This window comes from Struthio camelus, chromosome 3 (genome assembly GCF_040807025.1).
Source record: "Struthio camelus isolate bStrCam1 chromosome 3, bStrCam1.hap1, whole genome shotgun sequence".
NCBI classification, from domain to species: domain Eukaryota; kingdom Metazoa; phylum Chordata; class Aves; order Struthioniformes; family Struthionidae; genus Struthio; species Struthio camelus.
Window position 1 is genome coordinate 59,279,680 of NC_090944.1, and position 27,500 is coordinate 59,307,179.

The 27,500-nt window shown below is 42.0% G+C and overlaps 1 protein-coding gene across 1 annotated transcript in view; it reads right to left on the reverse strand.

The window, feature by feature from the left end:
- Positions 1-16,028: 16,028 nt before the first annotated feature.
- The window catches only part of SEC63 (SEC63 homolog, protein translocation regulator), a 61,034-nt gene continuing 49,562 nt past the window's right edge, over positions 16,029-27,500 (reverse strand). The window contains exons 14-21 of the mRNA XM_068937966.1: positions 27,315-27,397; positions 25,570-25,629; positions 25,186-25,344; positions 24,276-24,434; positions 23,244-23,345; positions 17,939-18,037; positions 16,959-17,063; positions 16,029-16,450 (exon numbers count right to left, since the gene is read on the reverse strand). Of these exons, the coding sequence (XP_068794067.1) occupies positions 16,307-16,450; positions 16,959-17,063; positions 17,939-18,037; positions 23,244-23,345; positions 24,276-24,434; positions 25,186-25,344; positions 25,570-25,629; positions 27,315-27,397 (911 nt within the window). The 3' untranslated portion in view covers positions 16,029-16,306. The remainder of the gene's footprint in view (positions 16,451-16,958; positions 17,064-17,938; positions 18,038-23,243; positions 23,346-24,275; positions 24,435-25,185; positions 25,345-25,569; positions 25,630-27,314; positions 27,398-27,500) is intronic.

The window sequence follows — 27,500 nt, forward strand, 5'->3', positions numbered from 1 at the left end:
CCCTACAGCCGGTCTGAAGGGCAACCTAACCGAACGGCCAAAAAAGCACGGGAGGACGAGCCTAGCGGGTTCAAAGCGTTTACGCGGGGAGGGGTGAGGAGGGCGCCCAGCGCCCCGCGTTTGGTGGAGACGCTCGCCGGCTCCCCTCGGTGGGCTGCGAGGACACCCCGGCCTCGCTGCGCTCAGCAAGGCCTCTGGCTGCCAAAGCCTCGCTCCCCGAATAGGCTCTTCGACCACCTTGCCTGGGTACAGCCCACTCCTTTCTCTCAGAACTGACAAAATAAATATACCCTGTAAATATACCTTTTCCGACCCTTTCCCCCGCTGCTTTTCCTCGCAGCTCCCCGGGGTTCGGACACAAGTTTGTCCGTCCTGAAGCAGCCTCCAGCGCTTGGCGCCGGCACCCGCGTCCCCTTCCCCGCGGGCGCCGCCGCCGGAGCCCCCCTCCAGCCCGGCACCGGCTCCGGTTAGTCCCAGCAGGTCTTCAAAGCCCTGAGGCCGGGTGGTGGCCGCACGCCTGGGACCGACCCGGCCGGGCCCGGCGGCGCTCTCCGCGGCTCGCTGTTGCGGGCCAAAAAAGCGCCACCAGCATTAATAAACTCCCACAGGTTGTCGTTTTATTTCAAGCGCTACCCTGTAATTTAAATAATTCGATTCTTTAAACAATTACACTCAATTAACCATTCAGGTTTCCACGAAATCGGAAAGCGTTCAGGGTAAATGGGAAAGGAAATTAAACACCCCAAAACAGCCGAAGCGCGTGCAGTCCTACTTGGTACGTAGGCACCGGCTCAGCGAGGTGGGAGGCCCGGAGCATTTCTTTTTGCCCTAAACAAACGTTTGCCTGCGCCGGGGACACGAGAGCAAGCCCTGCCCGAAAGGCGCGGGCAGGAGCAGGGCTTCCAGGGAGGCTGCACGTCCAGGTTGTGCTCTGTGTCTGATTTTCCCTGCATCTTTCTTTACTAAGCGTTTCAGTTTTACAAGACTTCAACCTATAAATCTTCCCAGATGCTAAATAAATCACGTGCCACCCACCACCCTTTCCCCCTTCATCCCCCCCACCACCCCCCCAGCGCTTGTAGAGATACAGTGGGTTAAGATATGGTGAGAGCTGGTTTAAAGGAATGGATTTAAACAATTACCTTAATTACAAGAGCCGTATCATCTTTCAAGAAAACAGGTCTCCAGGGAGGACACCTTCTGATCAGTCACGTAGATTTGCGAGCCTGCAAGGCCAGCAGCCTCTCGCCCATCAGCCGCGCTCCAGCTCAGCCCGCCGCTTCTTTGCGTTTGCACAACAGATGGGCCAAGGGGGTACCAAAGCATCTTTATAAACAATAAATAACACGGCTCTCTCCAGGCCCCTCATCACCTGCCAGTCAGTCCTCACCCAGCGCATCACCGGTGTTCACGTTTCGTTTAGGCTTTTTTTTTTTTTTTAAAGTTGACTAAAACTGCTGAGACTTACTGATGCGCTTTAGCCATTTCCTCGCGAGGCTGAGCCCAAAACGCAGCACACACCTGAGCGTTTTGGGGAACCGGCAGGTGGAAAGTCCCAAATAAAAGACTGGCAACAGCCCCGGTGGGCAACACCGGCGGTGCCCTGGCCAGCAGCCCTGCAGGCCCCCTCCTCATCCTCCTGGGAGCAAGCTCGGGGACTCGCTCGGCCTCATCCATCACCTCCCTCTCCGGGTCCCCCTGCAAGGTCATCTCCCTGTCTCCTAGTCACTGCTTGCTTTAGGACATGATTATTTCCCAAATCACTAAATATCAGGAGCAGCTTTGTAACTTGCTTGGTTCTTTATTACACTTATTGATTTTAAAATATTTTAACAGCTCGTTTATTGCTGTGTTAAAGAGCTCGGCAAGGCAATAAAGTCACACAGCATCCTTAGTGATAAAACAAATAATCCTCTGAGCTGCAGAAATCGTGCCTTTGCTCTCAAGTCAGAGCTTCTTTTAAGCATTAAACAAGAGTGACAATACCTTAAAGGCTGAGTATCTGGACAAAATCCCCCCACACTCGAAGTGGGCTGGCAAAATAAAGTGTATTAAACCACTGCCAAAACCCTGGCGGGGCTAAGCAACCTGCCACGGCTAGGAAACAAAGAAACCTTGCTCAGCTTAAGGTGCTTAACACAAATGGTCATTTTTAATATGCTGGTTTATACCACTAAGGCAGTGCAAGCCAGCGATGACTTGCCGTGGGCTCGCTGTGTCCATCCTACGTTAACGGTGGCACTGATGTGCTAAAGGGAACCCCTGCAGGTTTCACTCGCGGGGGGGTCATCTATTTGCCACCCTGTCAACGCTGGCTTGGGTAAAAACACACTAACGCGCGTATTTGCAAATAGTTTCTAATGAGATTTCCTTAAAGCCAAACGTCCTGTGGCAGAGGAGAAGCAGCAGGGCTGTCTGGCTGCCGGCACCTCTTCAAGAGGCCAGCGAGGGCCCCAGGAGGAACCCTTCCAGCGCCGACCCACGAAGAAGGTGCAAGGAAAGAGCCCCTCGACCCCCAGCCCCATTCCCAGCCCACCGGGTGAGCGGCAGCTGCAGCCTCCCTGCTCAGCAGCCAATTCCTCCTTCATGGCGCTCGGGCACAGCTGAAGACTTTTCCCTCCATGCAGGCAACCCAAAAAGCACTTTTGTCAAGAGGCAGATGGGGCATGGGGATACCCCAGCACAGGCACGGCGCCAGCATTGGACTTCTGCATTAGAAAACGTCACTGTACGACTGACAGGTCCCACGTTGACTGCCAAAAGGGCATTTCTAGCGGCCTCCCCCAGGGGCACAGGGATGCCGCCACAAGCGTTGCGTGGTCCGGGGTCTTCAGACAAGCTTGGTAGATGCTGGGAGGGTGGGCTTGCTCCGGAGATGCTGACAGGGATGGCAATTACTGTGTCTCATCCCATGTAGATCAAGGAGCAGTCAGGATTATTTTTTGCATGACTTTCTGCTGCTAATTTTATTAAAACTGCCTAACAAGCATACGGCATCGAAAGGCTGCCTTAGAAACTCTTCACTGAGTACATAGCAGAATTATTATTTGTGAGGCAACCCGCTGAAACATCAGCTTTTTATTGCAAGAACCACAATAACACGCAGACAGAGGTTTTCATTCCTGCATCCCCCCACCTGCCCTGATATTGCAATTTTTATCAGGCACAGCCAGCACCAGCGGGGGCCGGAGCAGACGCAGACCTGGAGGGGCACAGAGCCGAGAGCAGGGTGCGTGCCAGAGGGCCCCACACGCCCTGGGGACTGGGCAGAAGCGGAGCTCAGAAACTGCTCCAGATGCTCTCGGGGCTGGAGGCTTCTCCCTCCTGTTCCTGCAGCACCCAGCGCCGTACGGCCCCCTCTCCACCACCAGCCTGGGAGACCGATAAATAAATATGGAAGTAAAGCCACACCTGTGAGGAGCAAAAAACAGGAAGGGAAGCAGAAAGCCCTGACTAAAGGCCCTGCTCTGCCAAACCGAAACGTCCATGTGGGTGTTCAGACCTTCCTTTGCAGCCCCGGTGGAGCAGGGAGAGCTTTTATGTCATTTGTGTGAGTGTTTTATAGCAGCTCGTATAATGCACCTTGCAGAACCTCAGCGGGTTAGACGTTGTTTTTGCAGTGAAAATTTAATCATCCTTTTATCACCATGAAAATCAAAATGGTTTAAATAACATTAGAATAGCTGCCTCGAGAGGCAAGGGGAGACGCGTACCTGCATCGGGCAAAGTTGGCTGCAACAGAAGGATTTCCAGAAACCCTCCTCGCTTTCCTCTTTTAAACTCAACCACCCTCTGAATTCTTGTGCTAACTGCATATTAGTGTGCAGCTATAAATTAGCGCACGAATTTGCAAACTCTGCAGGAAGCGAGTCCTCACTGCAACTGAGGCCGTCCCCCGAGGCCGCTCGTGGCAAGCCCACGGGCAGGCAAAAAAGTCCAGAGCGAGCCTCCCGTACGCTCGCATGCGGCTCCTCTCGGACAGCAGGATGAGGATGTCCACCTTTTGTCCTCCGCCTGTTTCCACTCGGCGGTGGCGAGGCAGGAGCGACCTGGAAGGGTTAGTGGGAACCTCTGCCAGGGGCTGCCTGTCCACAAACGTGACTTCCCCAATTCTGGGAAACTTCTAGGAATCGATTAACCAGCATCTTAGCTATAAGCTTTGGCTTTTGTATAGAGAGGGGCTGTGAGCTGGGAGATGTTATATTCAGACAAACAAAAAAACAAAAGGGATCTATTTTTATATTATAATAAAATAAATACAATAAATGGATGAAGGAAATGATAACAGGAGTAACAATCTAAACAGTTTCTGTTTTGAAGGTCTTTCTCAAATAGCATGATTTTCTACAGGAGAGATGACAGTAATTTAAAACAAAATCATCTAGATGAGTTTTTTTCCTTGGATTACTCTTACATCTTTAGAGCCGTTTTCTTCCTTAGGCCTCCCCAGGCACTAACCCAATTAAACACCTTGACAGCAGGTCGCCTCGGCCAGCAAATCTTGCTCTGGTGAGAAGCACCGCTGCATTTTCGTCATCGGCTGCAACCCAGTGCGCCAGCGGCGCAGAGGCTGCGCCTCGGGCTTCCCAGCGCGCTCGCGGGGAGCACGTATAGCCCCGATTTTGCGAATGCCGAGCCTGCGCTGCTGGGTTTGCTGCCCGGGTGCGATTTTCCCCCCGCGTCGGGGCAGCTCTTTCCCCAGGCTCCTGCAGCTGGTCAAACGCACCCACGTGCCCACAGCACAGCAGCCTTGCGGGAGCTCGGGCCAGAGCGCCCGGCAGAGCCTGCCCCGTCCCCCCTCCAGCACAGAGGGCTGCTGCGGCCGTGCGAAAGCAGATGGTATGTGTTCCCCCACCCCGAAAGCCTGGCACCCCCATGGGTGCGTGAGGAAATACCACTTAAGATAGTAGGCAAGGAGGTGATGACAGCTGATGTATGTCACACACCCTGGGGTGGGGTGGGGGGGGTGAAGGCTAAGCAAGCCATTCCTAGTGAGGTATTCACTCCCACATGTTTGATCACCAAACCAAATCTACCCGTCACTACTGATTACAGGCATGGAGGAAACAATGCTCCTGCTCTGGGGCCTTTCCAGTGTGACAAAAATCACATAGAAACATGTCTCCCATAGACTGAACACCTGCTCGCACACCAAAAAAAACAGACGGAAAGCTAGGGACAATGCTGCCATCTTCTGACTGCTGCAATAGGAACGCAGCATCTCATTAACCACCCCTTCAAAGCAAAACTCACCAAAGAGAAAGCCATTAATAACAACTGCATATAACTTTTTATAAAAATGTGCAAGCCCCCTAGATTTTTCTCCACAGTTAAAAAAGCAGTAAAATATATAAATACATATATAAAAAGACGTGTTTGCATAGTCATTTGCCTTAATTCAATAGAAAAAAAATAAAATCAGTCCCTTTGCAAATCTGCTGTAATTATCTCTTTTTTTCCTCTTGGCAAGTGCTATTTTTAGTGTATACCCATGCATAATCATACTACAGCATAGCTGTTTTTTAAATTATATATGCTGGTATAATTCACAGATTTTAATTAGAAACGGCGCTGGATAGCCATCTTCAGTCAGGAGCCGCATGTCATTTGCATACAAACTCAGCCGAGAAACTTTCCTACCCACCATCTGTCTGTGCAGCTGAGGAGCGGCGGCCCTCCCCGTTGGCAAAGTTTGGTGCAGTTTACAGCCCGTTCACTAGCAGTCGTGACCCGAGACCCCGAACGCGGCGGCTCTTCCATTCACAGACTTAGGGAGAAGAAACGGGATCGATCACTGGGTGGCGAGCGGTGCCAGGATTGGGGCAGTTTGGGAAAACCGTGCATCATGTATTTGGAGCGGCGACTGTCGGAGCCTGGGAGCAGCCTGGCGTGCGCAGCAGGTGCCTCCCTGCCAGGTTTGCAGCTCTTGGCTTGAGGTCTCCACAGCGCAACGCTGCTTCTCCATCCATGTCCGTCAGGGGACGTCCCGAGGGCTCCTCCACGTTCGACCTTGCCCAAAGTGTTGAAGTCTTGGTCCAGCTGACAGGATGGGTGACTTTTAGTTTTGTTGCTCAGTTACCCTTACTGTCCCATAGATGCTAGCGTAATGCAAGTGTACCTCAAGATTTTCCAGCATTTCCTCATTTTCTGCTAATAAGCCTCCCATTATACAAAGATTAAATTCTACTTTGAAAAATGTTCATTTTAATGTTTTCTTTAAGGAGACTTCCTTTGTAGAATCAGACACTTCATAATGAAATCCTGGCTGTCCGGTACAGAAACACTGTTGAACATCCAAGGGCAGGACATATTAAAATTGACATCCAGTTCAGCTGACATAAGAATCATTGAAATAAAACCCATCACCGTGGTCACAGCTGGATGAGCCTAGCCTTCTGAAGCACTGCATGCCAAAGTCCAAGAGCATAGCCCCAGCAGCTGAAAACACTTAAAGCAGAAAACAGGTTAGTGAATTGTGAGTTTTAGATCCTAAAAACTAAGAAAATCTTCATTCTCTCCATTTCCTACTTATGAAGTCAAAAAAGGAAGAAAGGAATCTTTGGAACCCAAGCCAAAGAACATTTGCTTCTTTCCCACGTACTTCTTAATAATTTTTTTTTAACCAAACATAATGCGTTCGCTTAGACAGTCATCATTTAAGGAAAAAAGCTTTTGTTGCACCAATTTACTTAAACAATTGTTATCTGCTAGAAACACAGGCAGTTCCATCTAAACATGAGGAAAAATTTCTTTCCTGTGAGGTTGCCTGAGCACTGGAACAGGTTGCCCAGGGAGGCTGTGGAGTCTTCTTCCTTGGAGATATTCAAAAGTTGTCTGGACACAATCCTGGGTAACGTGCTCTAGAGGACCCTGCTTGAGCAGAGGGGCTGGACTAGCTGATCTCCAGAGGTCCCTTCCAACCTCAACCGTTCGGCGATTCTATGATTAACTGGACAGCAAAATAAATCCAAGGATGAGAGCTCAAAACACAATTTCAAGAGCAAATTTGTGCAGCGTCCGTTTCTTGGCCTGTTCCAGCATGTCCCAAACACAAGCAGATATGATATATAATGAAGATTAACCTTTAATTTAGGATGAGCTGAGGAGCAGATGTACAAATACGTAGTAAACAGGGCTGCCACCTTTCCAAAGCATCAGATTTGCTTTCCGGTCAATCTGTACAAGTAGCACAATGCCTAAGGTTACAGCTGCTCGGGGCAGAGCTCTGCCTGGGCTTTTGGATGTCTAGAAACCAAAGAGAGGTGAAGAAAAACCTTGAATTCCACTCAAAACATTTCCAGACAAAACTACTGATGGGAAAAAAGGAAAAACAGAGAAAACCCTAAAGAGAGAGAGTACTTAGGTGATAAATATGGATATAGGTACCTAAATGCAGTTCTCCACTTCAGAAAAACCTGAAGGATGTGTACGTGGGGTGGGATTCCTTCCTCTTTCAGCGTTTAAAAGTATCAAATGCAACACTGGTACTAAAGATTAGTTCCTGCATAGGGCAATTCATGGATATCCTAAAACCGGAACCGATATGCAGACTCCTCTCCCCAAACACTTCATGGAAATCAGTCATCACTGTAAAAAAAGGGCAAGGAGCCACCTTGCAGGCTGCAGATTGATGTGGTGTTTGTGAGCACAGCTTGGGGACAGAAGGATTGTCCTGGGACTGGAATTAAATGCAAATGCTCAGCCACCCCGGGCAGGTACAGTACCTGCAAACACATCTGTCAAGCTGACAAAACAAACATTTCCTAGCCATATAACATTTGTATTAAAAAAAAAATACTATCAGAGATCAGAAATATATTAAAGTCCTCATTTTATCATTCGGTTATCTTCTGAGGATGATCTACATCTGCGTTTTATTTTATTGGTGATGCTGGGTAGTACTGATTCTAGCATAGTATAGACCCAAAGCACTCCAATTGCATGAAATTAGGAATTGCAAGAATGGCTCTATCGTCCTTAATCTACACGCAACTCTGACAAGACTTGTCACTTGCTGTCACAGGCAAGAAATTAACTTAACTCAGCAAAGGAGGTTTAAACTTTGCAAGTGGCCTGTGCTCAGTGCTAAAGACGGAGCGAATTTTCTTTCTGGCTGTGGGATAGCTGCCGCCAAGGAAAAAAAAAAGAAAAAAATAAAACAAAATATACCTTGCCATAGTTACCTAACCTTCTTGATTAATTGCTCACAAGTTATGCTTCAGAAATTGTGATTATAATAAAACTAATCTTATTCTAGTGGTGTTATTTTTCCAATAAAAGATTAGATATTAGGGATTTCCTTATATGTTCCTTCTCCTAGTATTTTGAGACTTCCATCATTTTCTTTGGTTGTCATGATGTGCATACCAAAAGCCTGGCCTGCAGCCAGCAGGCTGAATCATTTTATTTTTGTGTAGCCTGCAACTTCAAATTTACCGAGACCGGGATTACAAAAGCCAGCGTCAGCCTCCATGTGGGCGCTCTTGTAATATTTAACACTTTGCACTTACCAAAAGATTCAAAGCACCAGACTGATTGATCACTATCTTTCCAGCTCACGTCTCACCAAGGCGGCCACGCTTCCCCTGGAAGCGATGTTAGGGTTTGCAACAATATAGCTCTATTTTGCGCTTTAATTGGCTTTCACCAACAAGCGTGGAAGTGGCTGAGGTTGGGCAGCGCTCCTTGGGCACCACATGGGCAGTGAGCTCTGAGCTGTAGCGGCGGGCTGGGCATGGGGGTGCTCGTGACGTCTAACTGGGACGACCCAAGGCATCTCCACGAAAGCCACTTTGGAGAAAAAGGTTAGAGATGCCCTGATCAGGGCTGGTTTAGGAGTTGACACTGCCTGGAGACAAGGAGGGAACGGATTAGACAAAATAAGTTGCTTTCAGCTCGGTTATTTCTCTTTTAATCCCATCAGTCCTGTAGAGCCAATAACCACGGTGGTCTCTGCCTTCATGTTGCTCTTCCCACCATCCCACCCTCTCTGGCTTTCAAGGTTTGCATTGTCTCACTGCTCCCAAAATGCTGCTGCTGCACCACTTGTCCTGCAGCCTGCCCGGGGAAGTTTTTCCCAAGATACGAGCAGCCTGCATATAGAAATACCTGTATTTTAAATCACCAGTAGCATTCAGCATACATACTATATCTTAAATGTCAGTTTTTGAACATAAACTGTAATGGGGCAGCTTATCATCTGCATGAACTGTTCAGCCCATATTGCAAAAAAAGAAGGAAAAAATATCAAATGCACCTAACAAATCTGCATCAGGAGGGAACCATAAAAAGATCCAGCCAAGATGAAGCCTTATGTAAGGAACTTAACAGCAAAGAGAAATACCTATGCCTAGCAGTCGTTTCTGTCACATAGTGTTTAAAGAGAAGGTACTGAGGGTAAAGGAGATTGCCCAAATTGCCCCATGGCAGGGGCGCAGCGACAGGCAGCCTCGGCCCATGCTGGTACGCAGAAGCAAGACAACACCAGGCACCTCGCTCATCCGAATTTATTCAGGGGGACGTGCACAGCTCTGCGACTCAGGCAGGCCACAACCACAGTGTAAAATGAAGCCAGAACCATCACATTTCATATTTTCCTTTCAAACAACTGAAATGATTGTCACTGGGGCCCCCAAACCCTGCCACCCTGTCGTGGGCAGTGTGTATTTTACAGCCATTATAACCTAATCTCATCTAATGTGATTTACACATAGTAATTAATGGAGCTTCAGCTCTAAGTAAACTGCCCATTCAGCTCGAGCTTAATTTACTGCATGTGCATACATTAGAAAGCACAAATTCCATAGCTGGGAACTAGATACAGGCAAATGATTGAGCGCTGCGAAGATAAAAACAGAACGCCCAACGAGCCGTGTGTTGCTGGCCTTCCACACCTCTTACCCTCCTGAAGGGGCTCCTTGATGGCAGGATGGTACCCAAATAAATCCGGGATATCGGCGGAGATGCTTGGAAATGCCAAGGAAGCGTCCCCTTTGTCACTGCTATCCCATTTCCCAGCTGTGGAAAGCAACAGGCTGGCGTTATCAGTGAATATTATCCCATTTTGATCCCTGTGTACATTTGCTGCGTGTATCTGTCAGAGAGACTAGGGTGGATTAAAGCATAATGACTATTAAATACCATGTACTGTATCTGTGGTACATGCATGAACACCACCAGTGACAGAAAACCATGCCTGAAAACCAGGAAAACCTTTCATAGTGAGGATTATACATAATTTTCAGACACATTAAGTCAAACGCAGCCTCCCACTAGCCTGGTCTTTGGAACACCTAACGCTCATGCTCAGGCAAAGGCGGAAGTAACGCCGAGGCATGCCTCGTTTGACCCACGCGGAAATCGGGAATGCCCCGGAGGACAGCCGGGCTGCCCTTGGTTTGGGATTTCCCTGCCAAGTACCTGCCCTGCTCTCCTCCACGTTTCTCTGCTGAGCTAAAATGAAAAATAAAGGCAGCCCATGGCTCCGGCATAATTTAGGATTCCTGGAAATGGTCTCCAATGAGAGCATGAAACAGCAGATGAGGTCTGTACAGACCTGTTCCCCACTCGGTTTATGGTTAAATCATTTGATTAGAAAGATATTACACTGCTTCGTTTTTAACGACAACAGAACATCAAACATTCCTCCTCCAAGCACTCAAAAGCCGGTAAACATACAAAAGCTAACAGCACTGACTCAAGACTACAGGAACAAGCACTTTTAAACCAGGACATTTTTGGATCCTGTTCAGATTTCGGCAAAGCCTACTTACCAGTAGTTCGTTTAAAGGTGGTTCCCATGTGCGGTGCTGTCAGGCCTGCAGCAGAGTAGAGCAGCTATTTGCCCCTCCTCGGGGCGATCCCGTGGAGGGACTGCACACACCAAGCACAGCCTGGAAGCCAAATTCCCAACGGGGGAAATCCAGTGGGGATTTTACAGGAATAGCCGACCTGTCATGGGCGAATTTGCCCCAGTTAAGTCTGAAGGCAAGTATATCCACTAAGGTTCAGCAACACCAAAATCTGACAGGGTAGTAAGACATACTGAATAAACCCTTATTTCTTCCCTAGTAGGGGAAAAACAAAAGTATTTTGAGGGTCTAAATCTTACAAGTCCATGCGCACTAGCCCACCATGACACGAGTACTCTGCTTTGTCTGCCTTCAACAAAGCTCCAGTGCAGGGTTCCCAACGCCAGTCCTCATGGCCATCAAAACTGGAACCCTTCACCCAACATATTTCAGTTTCATCCTAGTCCCTAACTGCAATCATAGCAAAAAAAAAAAAAAAAAACCCTGAAAGCCTTTGCTTTGTGGGGTATATTCATCCTTTGGGCTGAAAATAAAATGCCAGCTTTTTTTTACTATTACCAAAATAATAGTTCTAACTCAATCTAGGAATCTGATCCTGCAACTGTATCTTACGCATTTGTTCCCCCACGACACACGAATGTCTCCAGCTTTGTCCTATGCAGCTAGCTTACCTTGCTTGCATAGGAAAGTGCTCGTGCTTTTTTAAAGTAAAGGTGAAGGAGTTTAAAAAAAATGCTCAAGGTGGTCCACGCAGCAGGGTTATACACAGTAAAAAGTTGAAAATGCTTCCCAATTCAATAAATTTGAAATTAAATTCTAACTAAATACAGTGTATATAGTTTATGATAAGCGCATTATCATTAGCTTTAAAGTCTATTAACGGCAATGTATTTTAAGTTTCATTTCTGAAGAGAGTTCCACTCTCAAATATTTATCTGAGTGACAAAGACTTTGGCAGAAAATTACTTCTACCAACAAAACAGTGTCTGTATCGGCTCAAGTTATAGCTTAAAACAAGTTTACACATTGACATGAGAGAAATCAAGTGCAAGCCGTGAAAAATGTCGCACAGATGTGAAGCATGTGCAAAACTGATATCCTGTCTTGAGTTCAATACTGAACACAAGTCCCCCAAAGTTACCTCATACACTACTTCTGTTTGTTCCCCTGACTTGCTAAGGTCCTAACATACCACAGCCAATAAAGCGCATGCTTAACTTAATACCTAGAAATGCATTTAAGCACATGCTCAGCGTCTAATACAGCACTCAAGTAGTTTGTCAAGTCTTCTGACAACTCTTAAGAAAAGGGAAAGCCATAGTCTGCGCAGATTTTAAAGACAATAGCTTCCAGGGACATTTTAAAAATAAACTGAGCATAACTGAGTGTCTTTGCTCAGTTTACAGCTCAGCTGACCAGAGCATGCTGAAGATGCGGCCACTGCCACACTCCACGTTCATCAGAAACCAGGTCCTCGAGGTTCAGGTATTCTCATGGTACAACCACCTGATGTATTTCCCTTTGCGGATCTTAAAATATAGCTGAATTGGAGATATCTGCAAGTTGTTCACCTTACTAGAATTAGTTTCTAAAAACTAATGCAGAACAACATTCAAGTCCCCAAATGCATGCTTTGATAGCCCAATTCCAGCTACTAAACTCTACCTTTCCTTCTCTGTCAGGTTTTTATTTTTAAATAACCCTACAGTCATTTCAATCTTAAAATGGGTTTCCTGCAGCAGTATTTAATGAGTAGCCAGCAAGGAGGTGGGGAAAGAAACAGATACACAGACAAAGAGATAGGAAAATACCCTTTAACGTGTACCAGCAAAGTATATTCAAGAAAAAAAAAAACCCAATAGATAACAGAAACCTTCATCTACTCCTTCCACCTCCAAAAAGAAGGAAAATAAAACAAAACTTACAGCTAAAAGCGTGCTAAATATCCTCTTGAACAATCTCAGTGTTTCCTAAAGAAATTTATGCCCCTGCTTCCCCCTGCTGGAGTAAGAGCAGGAACTACATTTAGTAATTTTTAGAAATACCTTTTCTTCCTGCATAGCTTAGGGGTTTTTTCCACCCCCAAGATGTTTGCAATTTAGAGAGGGATTAGACTGTGCAGCAGCCTGGAAAGTGGTGTGGAGCTTCCTTTAATATTAACCGACCACTGTCAGCATTTGGGGGACAGGGGCACAGGAAGGGGATTAAATCATTTTACACAGAAACAAACACAGAAACAAATCACAATTATAATTTGTTCTTTACACCTACACTTTGTATTCTCCAGATTTATCCAGTATTCCAACTGGCAGTATTGATCTAAACTAAATTAATTCGTACCGCTTACATTTGGTAAAGGCAAGTTACCATGTCCCATCTCAAAATGTAACTTGGAACTGAAGTAATAGGGCCAGTTGCTCTGCATCACCCCCCACTCCTTATTCTAGCCAAGTCCAAGTACATACCTGTAGAAATGCCTTCTGCAAGCCTGGGAGGTGTTTGTAGCATCTCTGCCTGTATGGACAGTCCAGCTGGACCTATACCTGCTGTCAGGGACAACAGAAGACCACGAGGAGCATGCAAAAAGTAAGTCTATTTACACTTAACAAATGATCCTAGTAGCAGATGTTTCAAGATCGCACATCGGCCGCTGTTGAACAGTGGGTGCAGCAGGAGGGCAGATTCTATTTCTGCAGCTTTTTTTAGTCTTCAGTTGCTAGCCCACAATTTCAGAAGAACTGGGCATGAAATGTCGTGCACTCATTCCTAAAAATCCTACCCAAAAGCAAGAGACGTACAACAGCAAATGTAAAATGCTTCTTGGTCCTGTTAAAGTCTCACCTAGACTGCAAGTTCTCATTCAAGAGTTCTAGTTAGGATGGAATCACGTTTACAGAGATACAGCTCGTTTGCCATTGGAAGCATCGTTATATACATAATTAGCTTAAATTGCTTTCAGAACGCATGCTAGACTCTATTTAAAAGCCTACCCACATTCACAGGGTATAAATAAGACCCACCCCACATGTGACAAACCAACTAACACGACAATAACGTAGTAACATTTGTAAAAATTTTCAATCTGAGATATTTTCAATTACTTGAAGCTTTTAATACCTCCTCAGCACCATTTCAGAGCTGTCTTACATCCTCACAGTAACTTCCAAAACTACCGATAGCCAATATTTACAGGAAAGTATCAGCATACCTTCTTCACATTGTGAAGATGTCCAATATCATTGCAACTGCTTTCTTTGTATCTTCTATTATGTTCCCTTGACAAAATGAAGACTCACGCATTTGAAGGAATATTAGATTTAGCGCTTGTTAGTACAACACAGTTATAGTTGGTTTGCACTTTCAGTGTAATCCCAGCTGTCAGCTTTCATCTTTAAGAAGAAAATACTTCAGCGTTCAAACCAGATACCTGACTTTTTAAAATTACTTTAATGGATTCACACCCTCCTCTACATTTAAGCCTTGCAAGCATATAGCTTGAATTTTAATAGTGAAAATTAAAAACCAGAATAGTCAGATCACTTCACCTTCCTTACCCCTTACGCTTTTATTATCAATTTTATCTCGTAACTATAATCACCTAACTTTTAATAACTGCAGAAGTTTACTATGTGTTGCTCAGGTAGACTAACTCAAGTTTAGCATTCATTTTGCCCACTTTATAATAGTGAGACCCTTCCTCAAGTATTCTTCTCACAAGTGTAATATTCAGTTTTTGAAAGACTTCAGAATGTAACTTTTAAAAAATTCATTCTTTATTGTATTTTGCAAATAAAAATTGGAGTTAAAAGGTGGCAAGCATAAAAGCCATTTAATTTAAATCTAGTCTTTATCCTTGAGTGCTGAACACCTGACACAATGCTTGTGCTTTACACAAGTTTTTCCCTGTATTATATGTGTTTCCGAAATACTTTGAAAGATACCATAATCACATTTAGGACATTTTCAAATTTTATTTACAACTATTGCAATTACAAAGAATATATCATTGTAAATCTGCATTTAAAGTGACATCCCTTTTTAATAAACAAGGTCACAAATAAGTGCGCAGCTATTCCAGCTTTGGGCAATTTTCATAGGATGGAAGTTTCTCTGCAAGACAATCTGTCGCATGTTTCATGGCACTGCATTTTCATAGTTCAATATATACTAAACAGAAATACCCCTGCTCCTACTTTAAGAACATGCGTATGCATTTCTGAGTTGATGAAACGCAGCTTACAAAGAAACACCTTCACTTGTTTCATTGAGAGGGAGAACAGGAAGAATCTGCCTATGGCTTTTGTCAAGTCATACGAAGATACTAACAGCCATGATCCTCTCTTCCCCAAACCTCATCCCCTTCTCTCTAATTAGTGGGGTTTTTTGTTTTTTGTTTTTTTTTAAAAAGAGGGGGAGGGATAATAGAATCATGGTCTGGTTTATGGCCCTGTAGGACAGTGAGGTAAAAAAAAAAAAAAAAAAAAAATCCAGAGAGATGCACACTATTACAAACGCAAACATCCATCAAATTTTGTCCAGTTTATTGGTGGGAATTCAAAATTGACACAAAACATGCCCTCTTTGCATGTTGTATTTTACCCTTAAAACGTTTTCTGATAGTGTCAGGTAGATTCAGTGTTAAGAACTTATTTCAGCTTTCAGCACGTACCTTTTAGAAAGGTACGACACATAAGCCACCAACTTATGTAATACATGGTCCCAAAACTGCCCTCAGACATCTAGTTTATCAAAAAGCTCAGATCTTCTACTGATCTGATGAAATAAAGGCTTAAAAATGTTTTAAGCCATTAATAGTATCTTATGACAGAATTAAGAAAGTTTGTGATCTCCATGATAATCTTGGGCACAAAAAGGCAACAGTCCTGAAAAAAGCAGCCCTCCAGAACACATGGAATGTGGCAATAGGTTATGATGACAATTTATAATAATCAAGTTAAGTAAAACAGATTTTAAAGCTATGAACGATGTGAGCAGTATCACAGCAAAATGAGCATCATAGAACAAATCAAGTTTGAAATTTGAGCAGATGTTATTTCAATCAACAGAAATTTGAAACGTCAAATATACCAGAGTGTTTTCTAAAATAAATTCCTAATGCAGAAAAACTGATTTAACGTTTGCTCCTAGCTAATAGTACCTTTTATTTTAATTGGACCCTAAACTGATCAGACAATACATAGCCCACGCTTTCAGACATTTATAATAAAAAAGCTTTTATTTTCAATTGAAACAAATGCACCATCCTGCACTTGAAGGCTATAATGAGCCATAAGCATATTCCAAGGTTGTATCAACGGCAACAAATTTGTTTGACCTCCACTGAGAAGTTACATAATGCACTCATAATTGGTAAAGAAAAATTAAACTCAGCCTTCTCAAGCTTCTGTACTGTGTTTCTTGATTATTGTACAGTTCCACAGTCAGAACAACAGTTTGCAGTGTGTGCAAGTATTGTAGTCAATTAATAATATTGTTTAATCATCATCCTCCTCCTCTTCCTCTTCCTCCTCAAAACTGTCTTCAAAGCCCTCACTGTCTTCCTGGTCCTCATCACCTTCTATTGCTGTATCCCATTGTGGATGATTTTCTGGCACTGGTTTTGCTTCATGAACTTCCAGCTTTGATTGGGTAAAAAGGAGGAAAGGGGGCAGGGGGGAAAGAAGAGTCAGAGACAATTAACAAGCAAATAAAAAACCCAACCCACCACACAAAATTGACAGCTGGCAAGGAGGAAGAGCTGCTTCCAGAAACACGACGTGTCAGGTTCTCTCGTAACTGTGTGCATCTAAGACTAAGGACAGAAACGGAACGGCAGAACTCAAGGTATAAAAACCTAGAGCAAATCATATTGCAGAAGCTGAACAGATATGAGAAAACATGTATTAAAACTGCATGCATTGGAAAACATCACATACTTGAGCCTCATTTAATGCAGCATATATTTGCCACTATTGGCATCAGGCAAAACACACTTAGCAGTCACCATCACGAGGTGCTTGCTGCTACTTTTAAAATTAGGACAGCATGATTTCTTAAAGTAACAGAAAGGTCTTGGATTTGAATAGCCACATGAAGTCAGCTGCAATATAATATGTAATATAGGTATATAATGCAGGTAAGCCTTACCTTCAATGGTTTAATCTGGTCCAAACCCATGTATGAATCTGATCTTAAATAAACCGTGTACTGATAGTTTCCAGGCTTGCCCGGTGCTGGGAATTTCAGCTCTACCTACAAAAGAGAATTCACTCCGTGAGTCCTTACTAGAGCAACCTTTCAGGTAGCATATTAAAACAAGTAACTGACTACAGTACTCTGAATAGGCAATAAATACTACTACAGAGTATTATTTTTTTTCTTAAACAGTTTAAGTTTCTTACAACTGACATTTATCTGAAAATCACTACATAGCAAAACATCTGCAGAAAAGACGTAGAATACCTATCTGCAGTGTCTTCAGTGAAAGAAGAATCAGAGTCACATTTTTTCCTCTGAATTAAACCAAAGCACCTCTAGATTTTAACCACATAATTTCACTCTGTTGTGGGCTTGCTAAAGCTCAAAAGCTCTAAACAGGTTAAAATACTCAGTCTGTTGAAGTATTAGCTGAACTCTACTGTTATTTGAAATGGAACATAAAATCTATTTTGAAAGAACAAAAGACATTAAATCTCCAGTTTTAAGAAAGCAGTGAAAACACAGCAAAAGCTTACAGCCTCAGAAAGGTTTGTATGACCCAAGACTAATGAATTTGTTTTACAGAAAAAAAGCACTTAAAATTTACCATGCATTTGAACAATATTTTCTAAGAACGATCCGTTTCTATGAACGCTGGTTTTCATCAGTTCTCGACATCAGGAAAGACAGACTAGCCTCATATACTGTAAAAAAAAGCTGAAAGCTTTCTTAACTTATTTTCTCCATTACCAAGTTTCACAGTTTCATATTATTCAAGTTTCTTGTGCACTTCTATCACAGGAGAGAAATTTGTCTCCTATCTCAAAAGTATGAAAAAATTAAAATTGAAATAAATTAAATGTGCTTGCATAATATAAGACCCTTCTGTACAGTTCTGTAATATCTAAGAAGAAAATTGAATACGTTACCTCTTCTTTGTCTTTCAGTGTACAAACATGATATGGCATACATATTAGCATCTGCTCCTTCCGATCTGCAATATATAGCCACCACCATTCTTGTTTTTCCTTTTATTAAAAAAAAAAAAAAAAAAAAAAAGGAATATTAAAGTCTTACAGATTTTAGAAGCATCATTTCGTAACAGGCAGGTATGATTCACTGGTCCTTGCAATGCATATACACAGGAGTTGGTTTTTTTGTTTTGTTTGTTTTTAAACTCTTCATGATGTATGAATACAATAAAGGGTACATACCACACACACAAAGGAAACAAGTTATAAGTAATTGTGGATCTCCAAAGGTTTCATTCTGCATTTTCAGACTTAGTTATCGTCTGAGATATGGAGCCATTCTGAAGAACTGTGTCCACTGGGGTGTAACAAACAACTTCATGCAAAAGCAACAAGCAACACCCACTCCACACAAAAATACCTTAGGTCCTCAGAAACCCAGCAAAGATGAAACAGTCAGTATATAAAGCAAGACATGCCTACAGACAGTTCAAGTACCCTTCCCAATAAAACAATCTTTTTCAGACATATGAAAAAAGGGGAAACTACTGAAAGTTGGAATTTGGGAAAATCAAGGTTTCACTTCCAAAAAGTACAAAGTATAGAGAGTATTGGTATCAGTACTGTAAAGGATACTTCTGCCTATTACACACAGTTTTAAAACTACTACGGGTCTCATGGCCACATTTTGCCACTGAAGGTACTAAAGTAGAGTTCCTTTAAAAAAAAAAAAAAAAAGTGAAATTATGTGAGGAGCGCAGTTCTGCATGAAAGACAGAGAAACATTGCACAAGAATGCTAATATACCCTGGAATTGGAGTCAAGATTTTTAAAATTGTGTTGCAGTTCAGCAGCAGAGACACAATCATTCTCAAATGAGAAAAGATTGCAGCTCTTCAAATGAGAGCATCAACTGCTTTTCATTTAATCACTACTCCTTTTTGATTAACTCTAGTACACATCTTGGGCAAACAACAACATTGCTTTAACAAAACCAAGAAACCTCCTATTGTATTTGGTTTGGTATTGTAAATCAAGTTTGGTATTGTAAATCAAGTTTCCATTCCTCCATCTAAGCCTTTTCGTAAAGGAAGTCAGAACAGCGTATGCTACCAGGAAGGTGAAAACGAAACATGAGGAAAAGAAAAGGCAGAGACTTATATTCACGAAGTACTATACACTGGTATCTAGCTAATAGTCAAAAGAGTGTAATCTTATCCTTCTGGGAAAAAAGGGAATAAAACACTACATGTTTTAGACAACCCAAATGTTAGATCACTGACCTGTTCCAAAACAAGCTTTACCTTCCCCTGACAGTCTGGTAACTGATCAAGTTTATGACAAACTGGAGCCCTAAAGACAGCATCTTCCGACAATTATAAGTTAAGCTCTAAACCAGGTCAATTTGTATATGTTTCTACCAGCCGCAATCAGGTGGTTGTTTTTAGTGTGACGGTGACAATCTTTTTCTGATAGTATCAGAAGCAGTGATTCAGTATACTGACTGAAAGGGCACAGGCTTTTGATCTTTAGTAACAATGCTGCACCCCTTCCAAATTCTGCAGGTGAGAAGCAAATGCTGTTAACGCATACAACTTGAAGAACTGGTCTCTACTGAAGTAGTTAAAAATTCAAAAATTTCAGAACACTTCAGAAGCCAGGATTTGGAACCTGAAATTTAAATAATGCAGGTAAAATATTACAAAAGCTAAATCGACTCTTTTTCCTTGAAAGTAGCTATTTGTTATGCTAGTAAGAACTATCATCTCACTGAAATATTCAGCTGGTAAGCTACTGACTTACAAGAGCAAGACTCTCACACTAGCAACCGTAACACCCTGATGAGCCCCATTCTTGTTGGATGAGTCCCAGAGCAGAGGGGTGCATATTAACTCAATATGTTCATGCCCCATTTTACAGTTCATGGAAGCAAAAGCAACTGCATCACAATCCTTCATGTGTTTAGAATATGAGGCACCAAGAACAGGACAGGAAAGTATTCATAAACTCTTTACGACCAGAATTTGTAAGACTGTAAGGAAGGCCTTTTTGCAACTGCTCTAAATGATTTTATTTATGATTAACTGTCCCATGTGATTACAAGGCACAAGTTACTTTAACTGTAAGTTTCAACAGTTAAATTGCCCATCTGCTTGACAGCTGTAGTACAGAAGAACCCAATGCCGTAGAAAATGTTTATTTCTTAGACAAGGGGACTCTAGGAATAGAGAGACAAACAGTATAAATAGTACAGATGAATAATGACTACAGAAGCTAGATCTGTTACAGAAATGGCTACTTGCCATTTTGGGCCTATGAGGACTCTGGCCCTAGTAAAAAGGATCTGCATTTACAGTAATATATTTTTTTCATATGATTAAAATACCACACTGACTTATTATACACCACGTACGTTTCCACCTCTCAATGACAATGCACATTTTTTTCCTGACCAAATATCAGAACTGTCTACTGGATTTTCACAACTTAAAAATAACAGCAGAGGGTGGAGGGGGGGAAAAAAAAATTCATTGATCTAATGCCCAAAGGAATCTAAAGGGAAAACTCCTTGCAAGTAAAGCTTCTGACCGCAAGTTACCTTTTTTTCTTTTTTCTTTTTCTTTTTTTTTTTTTTTTTAAAAACAGAACAACTATGCAGGAGTGTCATTTTTCCCTCTCTCATTGGGTGGAATTTAAAGTTCACGTCTGTGAGAATCTGGCAAGCTAACAGGGCAATATGCCCTTTAACAGATGGGTGCAGGCTTTGGCATGCTAGGGAACGAGTATATTCGTTAAGTTGGAATACTAGGGCCAGTTTCTACCTAAAAATGTCAAAACTACAATCTGTGCAGTTTCTGCATCTATGGATGTGGGAGTAGAAGATAATTATTTAGGAACATGCATAAACTAAAGATGCATCATTGGCAGAGTAATCAACCGCCCAGAAACTTAGACGAAGCAGCGTCAGGGCTGTCTCCTGGGGACCAGTATAGTAGGTTCAGCTCAAACATCTGTAAGTTCTGGAAGTACAGAAATTCATACAACTACAGCACTTCATCCTTAACACTGCATCTCTGAACAGGCAAAGACCACAATACAGGTAATACTATAAACCACAGATGATCTACCCCCTGGCCCAGCACTATGGCATTTGTTCTTCAGATGTTGCAAATCAGCTGTACCTGAATATGCTCCAGCTGCAGCTACAGTATTAAGTACAGCTGCATTCAACTTTTAGGAAATCAATGATGAGAGGTTGTAAAGTTTAAAACCACACTATTATGAGATAATATACATATATATTTCAAGTTCAAACATTCAGTTCAGTCTCGGTTTTTTTACTCATAACACTATATTTAGGTTTTGTCACAAAATCCATTAGCAGCTTAGTTATACACAGCTGACGTTTAAGCTTCGTACAGGCTAAGTGTAAGCAAAATCTGTGAAGGATTCCTCAGTGCAGCAGAACAGATATTAGTAGTTAGCACCTCTGTTGCAATGGGCACAATACATACTCACTGTCCAAGTTTATACTGCTGACCTAAGCCAGCTGTCTTTGCAGCAAGGTGGTGTTAGGCTCTGCTGAACATGTTACGTGATCTCAGGTATCTAGAAGAGCAGAATGCTAGTACACCTTTTGCTCTTAGGCTGGTGCGCTGCCAGAAGTTGTGTTGAGAGATGAGAGGGTACCCTAACTAAACATCAGGAAAATATGGCATTAAGATCAGCTGTTAGAAACCTCCATGTCACAAGGCAGCACAATTTTTGGCTAAAGCCTTCTGGAAGGCAGTTTCACGTATATGTTGTCTGGCTCCTTAGATCAAGGAGAAATCACAAAAGACATGCATGTTGGTCAAACCAACCCTAACCTTGCCATTACATCCTCACCTCTGTACAGGTTCTAAACAGTCTTGCCTCACACACTTTGCTTTCTAATGATGGCAGAACAGAGTAAAAACAGCAGGAACAGTATGACCAAACATCGTGTCAACGGGATATGTTTTGCACGTGCAATAAGTCTACATCCTGTATGGCTTAAAGAGCGTTGCAGAGTGAAGAGATGGACCAAAGAGTTACAGAATCTTCCCCTCCTCCCCCCGGCCTGTTCTTCCCCCTTTCAGTTGTCCCTTTAAAAATCAGAAGAGGAAGCACAATCCCTTCCCTGCTATTGGAAGCAGCATGAGGGAGAAGAGATCCTAGATTCTTTCCCCAGTCAGATAGCAGGGAAGGGAACCCTCCAAACCAATGGCTTGGAAGGAAATTGTAGCCAAATACTCCTTCATCCCGGTTCCAACCTGGTGTCTCCCAGGTTGCTCCCTATCTCATCTGCTCGGAACACAAAACCTATGCTTTGAAAAACTCAACTTTTAAAAAGGTTTTATTGCTGCAATGGATTTTCAGACACCTATTAATTGGTTAGCAGTTTATATAAATAACAACTGATGTAACTTCAACACCAAAGGCTGCAGTAAAGACACCTCAGCCTACCTACTGTACTGAGCCACCACTCTCACATACATCCCCTTCTGCTTTCTATGACACCCACCTACACACAATCTTGTATTTTTTACGCCCTATAGCAAAGATTGTTCCATGACTGGCTTATGCCATTGCCAGTCTACACTGTGTTGGAAAGAGGCAGCTTTGAAAAGCCTCTCAGCATGCCACAGCTGTATGCCTGTGCTGCCACAACGTTGATGTGTTGAGACTAGAAGACAAGCAGCAAGTCAAACCGAGCTGCTGATCCAACTGACACCAAAACCCTCCCGTCCTTACTGTTGACAGAAGGAGGGTCAGGACATCCCCCTCTCACAGCCTCTCGCAGTTAGATCAAGAGTAAGTAATGTCCCAACCTTAACTCTATTAGAGCCACCACTGTGCTTTCACGTTCCATAGCACAAAAAGGAAGACAAGGATTTTAAGGCTTCATTTTGAATTCATGTATATGCAGTAGCTTGGCAGAAGAAAACTTTAGTGTTGTTGCTGTCAAACAAACCCTTAAATTGTAAACAATAAAAGTCTGCAAGTTCTTGGGAACTGGAGAGAAGGAAGGATAAGTTAGAATGATATGGGAAAGCTAACTGAAGGAACTTTATGGGATTTGAGAAATTAGTTTTTTTCTTTTTTTAAGATTAGCTTTTTTCCACATATAAATAAGACTTAACTAAAAAGCACAGTATTTGCAGTAACAATACATACAAAGTTGTTATTTTTGGTAAATAAATTCTCACGTTTCGCAACCATAATGTTTTCTATTACTGACCTCAGGAAAAAAAAGACTGTAAACAGGATGTGTTATCTTTGATTTGGTTTCAAGAAGAGCTCGCTCCTTTCTCTGTATACTTTGCTGTAATTCTTGCCACTCCTGTCAAGGACAAAAATTTAAAGAGTTACTGTGCCCTGGCTATCTGTGGCATAAAAAAAGAAATTTTAGTCGATTAAAAAGGTATAAAAAAACCCTTGCACTAAGCTACATACCATAAAACAAAAAGGAAAACCCATTAAAGTATTATTAAAAGCAAAAGTCAAGCAGCAATAAACCAACAGACCAGTCACGCAGATATACAAGAGAGATCTGCAGGACTTGGGCATTCTTCTTCAAAATTCACTCCTACAGCACTGCTTACAAAACACTAGCTAACCTACAGTAGCCCTGATTACAAACTTAATGATCATTTTGCCTTTAGAAGCTCATTCTCACTGTGTTGGGCTTCCAGCCAGCTATCTCTTAAGTCTTCCACTGTAAGACCTTTAGCGCAGAAACCATCTACCACCACACTGCCTCGTTCTCAATTACCTTTACATCCACAGTTTCTAATGACTGATCTAATAATAACAAACAGTAAATTTTTTTTTTTTAAATATTAAGCACACGTACAATCTCATTCAAATATTGCATGCTTATAGTATGCATTCTACAACGTGCAACAACTACTGCATGTAAAAAACGTAAAGTTCAAAGAGAAGCTTTGGGCCAATCTCACAACATCCACAGCAGTTAGAAATCCAATTAAGATGAAAGAAAAACTACAATCTTTCCCTGAAGTTAAGCTATTTTTCTCCTGTAATGTTTAAGGTTTCTGTCTATTCTGCAAAGACCCTTTGCTGCTCTCTCTAAAGACGACTTGTAATGACAGTGCTCTTACGCCAGAACGAGGCCTGAAAAAAATCTCTGGAGAACTGATATTATTCCTTCATCTTAGCGTTGCTCAGCCTGAGGGGAGCTAGAAAATGAAAATGCCTTTTCTCTCAACCCCAGAGGCAATATTACCCTTCAACAAAAAGTAAGGCTTACAGCTTCATCATCTTTGTTTTGTTTCTCATCTTGTTCTCTGTCAGAGTCTCTGTCACTTCCATCATCTTTTTCACTTTGAGAGTCCCTGTTTGTTTCTTCTTCTTCAGATTCACTTCCTTTATCAGAAATTTCTTCTTCTTCTTCCTTCACAACTACTTCCTAGTGGGGAGGAGGGAAAAAAAAGCAACTCTAACTTAAGTTTGTCTGCATCATTGTAGTGTGCAGCATTCATAGCACCTGTCTGAAGGGCTCGTTTCCTATTTTGATCTACATACTTCCTGTGCCACAGTGTGTCTATGATGAAAATTCATCCTTTTCACCTCACATCCTAAGAGGAGCAGGGAAGCAATTTTCCTTCTCTATGTGGCATCCGCAACACAAATAGGATAAAGCAGTATTTGATTCTTGGGCCACGTTGCAAACAAGTCATACAGAAGTTAGAGAGGACATAAGAAAGTACCTACAACATGGCTCATGTAATGGAGAAAAACACCACACAGTGGCAGCCAGAAGATATTAAAGTTGCTTAACTTACCAAAAGAAAATCTCATCTCACTTCAGCTTTTACTCTTAGAGGAGAAAGACCAGGTATACAAAAATTCAGCTACCAGAAGACAGTATAACAAGAACTAATAAACAGGGATGATGAAGCCAAACTCCTAAATTAGTTAGGCACAACTTTTAATGGGCCACTAGAAACACTACCGAGGTGGTTCCACAGTAATTTATTTGGTAATTATAAGTTAAAAACAAACAAACCAGCAAGCTATTTTAGGAGATATGCTTTACAGAAGGTTTCTGTAGTCAGTACAGGTGTAGAATGAAACGCAAAACAGATACAAAAATCATCAGATTAGAAGTGGTAGGCTGCACATAAAATTATAAAATAATCAATGAAGCTATGAGCTACCCCATTAGCTTGTTTTTGCTTCAGCTGTTTTGGTGGCTGCAAGGAAGGTGGCAGAGGTTTTTTCTTCAATGGTTTCTTTTTCTTTGATTTTGAAGCTTTCTTGGTTCCTTTATTCTTTTGCTGCCATCCTTTGCTCTTAATTTTGTTGAGGTCTCCTTGCTGTAAGAAAGTAGTGTTTAAGATATTTAGTCTGTTCATTAAATTGCAGACATTTTCGCTACACTTTAAACATTTTAAGCTGAGAACCAAAGTTAAAGAGTTCAAGAGACACTTAGTATATATTTCTGAAAAAAAAAAAAAAGTTTGAGAAGCACACAATTAACAACTTCTAGCTAAAGAAGAGACCTTTGTTTCAGGCTAGAGGAACATTAATTCTTAACTTACCCCATCTTCTGCTGGTTGCTCTTCTGCTGCACATATAGACTGTTCCTTTTCAAACACTTCCTGATTAGAGAAAGATGTGAAAATTAATAATGTCTCTCTATACCAAAAGAGCAAACTAACTATAAAAATATAAGTGTATATAAAATATACATCAGGTCGGAAGGTTTTATTCATTAAGGTATTTTTTTCTTCCTCAAAGACAAACAAAAAGGGATTAACAGATCAATATTAAATACTGTTTTCAAGCATTTGGTCTAGGATTTTTCCATCACTAGCATTAAAATGACACTTGGTAATGACAAGCTGTCCTCTTCCAAAAAATCTACCTGCTTTATAGCACACAGATTCTGTATCACAAAAGTGAGAGGTAGTAAAACACAAAATCTGCTCCAGTTACAAGAACATTAAAAACTTCAACAGCTGCACAGCTACGCAGGATCTAGGACAACAAATCAAGCTAGAAATATTTAACATTAAGACAAAACACAATGTTAGCATTCTGCAGACAAGATCATTTCTGTACAAATGAAAATTTTTGATGTGCTCTTCCATCTACACGTATTGCACGGCATAAAGATTCTGTCAGATAAAGCTCTCTGTAAGGATGACAAACATGGAACACCAACACACACACACACACACACACAAAAATCATATAAAAGGCAAGCTGTAGTTTTTGTATCATGAATATCAATGACAAACTGCCTAATAAGAGTTCACTAAAGAAAGTACCTTAAATAAGCTTTCTATATACTGTTAGACCTTTTAACTAATTTCTAAGTACAGTTCAATCTGCTCACAATTTTCAGAACTGTTCATGTTTAAGGTCCAGTACAGTGTATCACAAAGCTTTTACTTGCTCCCTCCTGCAGCCAGAGCTCCCACAGCAATCGCACATGCTGAAATCCCACTACGCGAACACATGGTAGTTGCACACAAACTGCTCTCAGCTGAACTGGCTTCAATGTGGAGTCAGACCCCCAAGCAGTAGTCTCATGCTTATGTGCCCTCCCCCTGAGGCATAATTCAGGCTTCCTGTTTACCTTTACAATGATCTGAACAGTACCAATGTAATAATTTATACCGCAGGCTTTAAATGAGCTTTTACCTAATAGTTTCTGCGTATTAAGTTTCTGGTCCAAAGAAAGTTACTACTACCTTTTAAGCTGAAAAGACGCACAAGTCAGATATTTAACTATTACGACACAGCATGATTTTGGTTATGCCATGTTGCTACTCATTCAGCAAACAGGTTACTTGCTTCATATAGCACACGTGTACCTCCTTCACACCATGTGACACATATTCTGCATTCTGCTGGACTTTTTCCTGCAAGCGTCCAAATTCAATGGCTTTGCCTCCTTATAAGCTCACAACAAATTAAATTAGTTGCGAGCACTATTCTAAGGACTTCAGTGAATAATTTATTCTAGTTCTATTCTAGTTTCTGAATGTCTCTTTCTCTACTATTTATAAATGTCAGGGCAATATCACTTGCCATATCCTTATCCTTATACTGTTCCCTACACAATTGCAACGGGTCAGATGGAACTGTGATGTAACCCCATGGAAACTGTTTCTCATTCAGAAACTGGAAATAAGAGAGAATCAAGAGCAGAAGTGCTTGATCCAAAAATCTTGATTTTATCTTTACATTTACAAAACACTAGACTAGCTCTCAAAGAAGAGATGCTTGTTTATTAACATACAACTGCAGTTACCCCAAAAGAACAGAACATACTTACTGCCATGGTCTGTCTCGTCAGCGTGACCAGAACAGTGACAAGTGAACCTACTGTAATATTGTTGCTATCTTCATCATCCAAAACTAATGTTAAAAAAATAAATAAATAAAAATAAAAAAAATCTATTAAACTTTTTGAAACCTTAACGTTTTCCATTAAACATTGTTTCTGAAATGTCTAAATATA